General features: G+C 36.2%; 1 protein-coding gene across 3 annotated transcripts in view; it reads right to left on the bottom strand.

Annotated features, from left to right (window-relative positions):
- Nucleotides 1-203: 203 nt before the first annotated feature.
- The window catches only part of LOC126154582 (organic cation transporter protein-like), a 73,891-nt gene continuing 68,094 nt past the window's right edge, over nucleotides 204-6,000 (bottom strand). The window contains exons 8-10 of one of the 3 annotated variants that reach the window (XM_049916189.1): nucleotides 1,637-1,818; nucleotides 1,375-1,511; nucleotides 204-459 (exon numbers count right to left, since the gene is read on the bottom strand). In XM_049916189.1, coding sequence (XP_049772146.1) covers nucleotides 384-459; nucleotides 1,375-1,511; nucleotides 1,637-1,818 — 395 coding nt within the window. In that variant the 3' untranslated portion in view covers nucleotides 204-383. The remainder of the gene's footprint in view (nucleotides 460-1,374; nucleotides 1,512-1,636; nucleotides 1,819-6,000) is intronic. The other 2 variants (XM_049916181.1, XM_049916164.1) reach the window with 2 other exon arrangements.

The raw sequence follows: 6,000 nt of genomic DNA, 5'->3' as shown, positions 1-6,000 counted from the left end.
CTTGAAGAACAGCAATCTGAATATCTGTATCACACCACACTTGTTTAGAGTTTTGTCCCATTTGAGTGTCTGATGTACAAATGCAGAAGTCATCCTAGTATTTGCTGGTATTAATTTAAAAAACAGCGAATCAAAAACACTTGTAATGGCCAGAGAGCCATACCATCCTAGATAAGAGTCACATCCTAGTAAGTAAATCGGATCATATAGCTGCAGAACTAGAAATGAGGGATTATAGCACAAATAAAAGTTTTATTATGCAGTAGCTTAATAAAATCACATAAACTGTTATTAACAACATTGAATACAAAATGGAAATGTATATTTAATTTCTCAACATCTACTAAAAACTGGTAACAATTTCACATTCCTTTCTTTTCCTTTCAGCTGTCAATCTTAATTGGAGTTCTTGATTCACTCATAACAACACCATTATTTTCTTCTGCTCTGTGGAAGTCCCTGCAAAGCAAAACAAACATACACTGAGAGGTCAATACTGCTTGTACAAATTACCATATAAAGTTATTTTACTACAATCATAAAAATGCTCAGAACACCCAGGGTCTCCAACTTAACAATATATTAAAATATTCCTACAATATCTATAACTAGAGAAATAAATTATATGATCTCTGTGATATTAAAATTATGTTTATTCTTTAACATTGACTGTTTTTTCATGAACTGTATTTTTAACAGCAGTTTTGAGATGCTGAGTAAGGCTTCTGTAAAAAACGCTGCCAGCCAAACTTGGTCAGCAACACAGGGCACCTTACTCTTAACCTTCATTTAGAAAACTATGATACGTTCCACAGATTTTTTCCAAACTGTAATTATACCATGTTCTGTGAAACTGAGCTTGCAACTGGGCAAAAACTGCTAACAACTAATGTCAGAAATTGGAAAGCTAATGATTGTGGACCTTTTAGATGGCCTGCACAATTAATTCATTAAACTGTACTAAGTTTAACTGTTCTAAGTCTTAATTGGAATAACCAGATGGAGATATGACTCTCATTCTTGCTGAATATGAGTTACATGTTTTAACTACTACTCTAACTAGTTGTTGTAGAGAGAGAAGACAACCATCCTAGTAATAGCACAATTACATTGCATGTTTTATGCTTTATAGATAAGAACAGTACATAATACATTGCTCAAGAAAGTAAGTAAAGTGTGTTCAGCTATAATGTCAGTAATCAGAACATCAACAGTAGTTGATGGGCTACATCTTGGTATTACATTGATCTGCATACAGATAAACTTGTTATTTTCAATGTAACTTCCTAATGTTGCCTCTCCTTTTCTTTAGAATGGTCTTTTATCAACTATTAGAAACCTTAAGTTTTGGATTGTCCACAACATTTAACTCACCGACCAAATCTCTCTCCCTCCTCTATGGTGTCCGGCAGTTTCCTTCCCATTGTTTCTGGGAGAACTAGAGCCATCAAACCTCCCATCAGTGCCAAAGAACCAAATATTAACAATGGAAAAGGTTGCCAGTACTCAGCCTGTCACAGAAACAATTTATATTATTTCAAAAAACATATGAAAATGTGTTCAGATGTAAATAATTCTTTACTTTACAAAAATTTTAAACAGATTTGCTTAATTGTACAACAGCTGAATTACATACTAGAAGATTGATGTACGGTGCTGATATGCCTCCTACTCGGGCACATGTTGAACTAGCCCCAAGTGCAACATTGCGTATTACAGTTGGAAACTGCTCAGTAGAAAAGACATAGACTGTGCCATAAGATGCTGTAATGGCCAATTTTCCAGTCATAGCCAGCAGGATCATCAACCAAGACATTCCTGTGAGAGAGAGTTTTTAAGTGCCTTTTTTATTCAAGCAAATGGACATATCTTAGTTATACTATTAGGCATCCCTTGAAGAATATTTATCACACACATGCACACACAACAAAAAATTATTTTGTTCACATCACTCTTTTGTTCACATGAATATATTTGTTAACACTAATAATTAGTACTGCACCTTGGGGTATGCTAGCTTATGAGTTTAAGTTCCAAACAAAATCTTATATTGTCCCTTAAACCTTCTTACATGCAAATGAAAACCAAACAAGAATAGCCTGGCCAAATACAAAGCACACAAGAAGGAAGAAAATTAGAAACAATGCATTTTCTTCCCAAGATTAATAAAATTATGAAAACAATATTTATTTTGTTTTACTCACATAAATAATAAGAGTCAAAAGAGGTGGCATGACAATGGTTGTAAAAAAAGAAAACAAGAAGAGAATCACAATGAAGATCTGAATGGTCATGAAATTTAAAAATTTTGGCTTCTATTTGTACATTTTCTCAGGGGCTCACTTTTCTTGGAAGTTTACGCTTCTTGGTTTACTGTGCTACATGTCAGACTATTCACACATTTCAAATAGTTTGCCAATAGTTGCATTTGTTGCCATGTGTCCTATTCTGCTATTAGTTATTGTTATTATTATTATTATTATTACTGATTAGTGTTTATTGAATTACTTCTCAACCCATCCCCCCCCCCCAAAAAAAAAGAACAACAAAAGTGCTGGCAGCAGTCTTACATGCACTATCAGCTGCTTATTGCTCATTTCAGATGTTTCGTAACCTATCTGTTATTCCAATCAGCTGCTTTAAGAAATCCATATCCTTCATTGTTTTTCTGTTTTCTGTTCAATGGTGAATTTTTCATTCTCTCTCTTGTTGCTGTTTATTTACTCCTTTCAAATGTTATAATATAGTCTTGATACCTTTCTTTATTTACACAATGCACTAATGCTACTTAGGCCAACATCAAAATATCAAAATTACAAACTACATTCAGATTATGCTGGGCCATATTGAGAGTTAGGCAGGAAGGAAACAGGGACAGCTTATAGAAAAGGGCTTGATAATTGCTTTTAGTTTTAACGATGATCAAATTAAAAGTGCTGGTTGTCTTTATTGTTAATATATTGAAACATTAGCTTTATAAGTTCGGAATCTCAGAGTACAAATTTATTTATTTACATATTTTTCTTTTTATACCACAGTCGCAATGGACAACAGTATTACTGTGGACTGTGAGTTGAAATGGAAACAGCATATTAATTCCATATGCAAGTAACTCAACTGTGCCACATTCATAACAAAGCAATTATTGCACCATACAGACAATTAGCTTCTGAGACAATATACCATGGACTCTATGAGCCATGCAACCATATCTACAGTATGGAAATCGTTGTGGCACAACTCAAAATACAGGAAACAAAAAGTGTGTTCATGTTACAAAAAAGCTAATAGAATCATTTTAAGAAGAAGGTATTCTGAAACATGCAGATACTGCGTCATAAATTCAGGTATCTCAATTTTTACAACTCCGTACACATATAAAACAATAATATACATCACATATAACAGCTCAGAGCAGATTAAATTTGTTAGTGTACACACTTGCAACACATGAAGGCAGAATGAGATACAAAGCATACCCCACTGACTGACAGTCCTTGAAAAATGACCTCAGGACTCTGTTACCATAAAAAGTCTGCCTAAAACATGCATGAGAGTATACATGATACTTACTTTACAAAGAAACTATAAGACTATATGGTGAAAAAATAATTTTAGAGTATTAAAGACAGCCCATTAACTTAATATTGCATTTATTGATATTTATAATGAATAATCTACATCTACATCTACATCCATACTCCGCAAGCCACCTGACGGTGTGTGGCGGAGGGTACCTTCAGTACCTCTATCGGTTCTCCCTTCTATTCCAGTCTCGTATTGTTCATGGAAAGAAGGATTGTCGGTATGCCTCTGTGTGGGCTCTAATCTCTCTGATTTTATCCTCATGGTCTCTTCGCGAGATATACGTAGGAGGGAGCAATATACTGCTTGACTCTTCGGTGAAGGTATGTTCTCGAAACTTTAACAACAGCCCGTACCGAGCTACTGAGCGTCTCTCCTGCAGAGTCTTCCACTGGAGTTTATCTATCATCTCCGTAACGCTTTCGCGATTACTAAATGATCCTGTAATGAAGCGCGCTGCTCTCCGTTGGATCTTCTCTATCTCTTCTATCAACCCTATCTGGTACGGATCCCACACTGCTGAGCAGTATTCAAGCAGTGGGCGAACAAGCGCACTGTAACCTACTTCCTTTGTTTTCGGATTGCATTTCCTTAGGATTCTTCCAATGAATCTCAGTCTGGCATCTGCTTTACCGACGATCAACATTATATGATCATTCCATTTTAAATCACTCCTAATGCGTACTCCCAGATAATTTATGGTATTAACTGCTTCCAGTTGCTGACCTGCTATTTTGTAGCTAAATGATAAAGGATCTATCTTTCTGTATATTCGCAGCACATTACACTTGTCTACATTGAGATTCAATTGCCATTCCCTGCATCATGCGTCAATTCGCTGCAGATCCTCCTGCATTTCAGTACAATTTTCCATTGTTACAACCTCTCGGTACACCACAGCATCATCTGCAAAAAGCCTCAGTGAACTTCCGATGTCATCCACCAGGTCATTTATGTATATTGTGAATAGCAACGGTCCTATGACACTCCCCTGCGGCACACCTGAAATCACTCTTACTTCGGAAGACTTCTCTCCATTGAGAATAACATGCTGCGTCCTGTTATCTAGGAACTCCTCAATCCAATCACACAATTGGTCTGATAGTCCATATGCTCTTACTTTGTTCATTAAACGACTGTGGGGAACTGTATCGAACGCCTTGCGGAAGTCAAGAAACACGGCACCTACCTGTGACCCCGTGTCTATGGCCCTCCGAGTCTCGTGGACGAATAGCGCGAGCTGGGTTTCACATGACCGTCTTTTTCGAAACCCATGCTGATTCCTACAGAGTAGATTTCTAGTCTCCAGAAAAGTCATTATACTCGAACACAATACGTGTTCCAAAATTCTGCAACTGATCGACGTTAGAGATATAGGTCTATAGTTCTGCACATCTGTTCGACGTCCCTTCTTGAAAACGGGGATGACCTGTGCCCTTTTCCAATCCTTTGGAACGCTACGCTCTTCTAGAGACCTACGGTACATCGCTGCAAGGAGGGGGGCAAGTTCCTTCGCGTACTCTGTGTAAAATCGAACTGGTATCCCATCAGGTCCAGAGGCCTTTCCTCTTTTGAGCGATTTTAATTGTTTCTCTATCCCTCTGTCGTCTATTTCGATATCTACCATTTTGTCATCTGTGCGACAATCTAGAGAATGCTTGATAGTGTAACCAAAATGATTACTCCATAGATGTTTTCTGTTTTTACTGTGTACATTCACTATGCACAGTGTAATCCTACAGGATCAAATAAAATTCAATTCAACATCAGAAACTACAAATTGTATCTAGGAATTAAAACTGGAATGATACATACTATGCCATTTAATATTGTGAATTAAAACTGAAGTGTGTCAATGTATACCTTTTAAAATAATAAGACAATATTTCTGGGCAGTAATTACTTACAGGAGAAATATCAGTAATGTCAGCAGACACACACAAAAGAACATGCGCATCAAGAAATCAATACTGCAGACAAAGATGAAAGTTGGGAATAAGTGAGAGTAAGAAATTATAGTTGAGAAAGAAGGCTCACATGAAACATGCAATGAAAAAACAACAAAAGGGAACATGATCTAAACAAAAGTGCATTGTGGGGAATTTTATAATAATGACTGATTGTAACAAATTTCCTACACATTTTGGTGATAGTAGTAATGCAAACAGTAATACTCTTTATTTGCCCACAGTAATTTGGACATTTTCATTTTTTGTACATTTATAGAATCATACTACAAATGTAATGGACATGTACAAAAATAGCTCACAAATACAACAATATTGCTAACGCATTTTACTAATTTCCATGTGGATCATTACGTAGTACCATTCTGCTTACTGAATGACATGTTGGTAGTTATCACATCCAACAAGTCAGGTGTGTAACTGTGTACAATTTGTGGCTGAGATGAAT

Source organism: Schistocerca cancellata, chromosome 1 (genome assembly GCF_023864275.1).
Source record: "Schistocerca cancellata isolate TAMUIC-IGC-003103 chromosome 1, iqSchCanc2.1, whole genome shotgun sequence".
In the NCBI taxonomy this organism is placed as follows: domain Eukaryota; kingdom Metazoa; phylum Arthropoda; class Insecta; order Orthoptera; family Acrididae; genus Schistocerca; species Schistocerca cancellata.
Note: the sequence above shows the minus strand (reverse complement) of the source record. Positions and strands in the feature narration are given on the sequence as shown.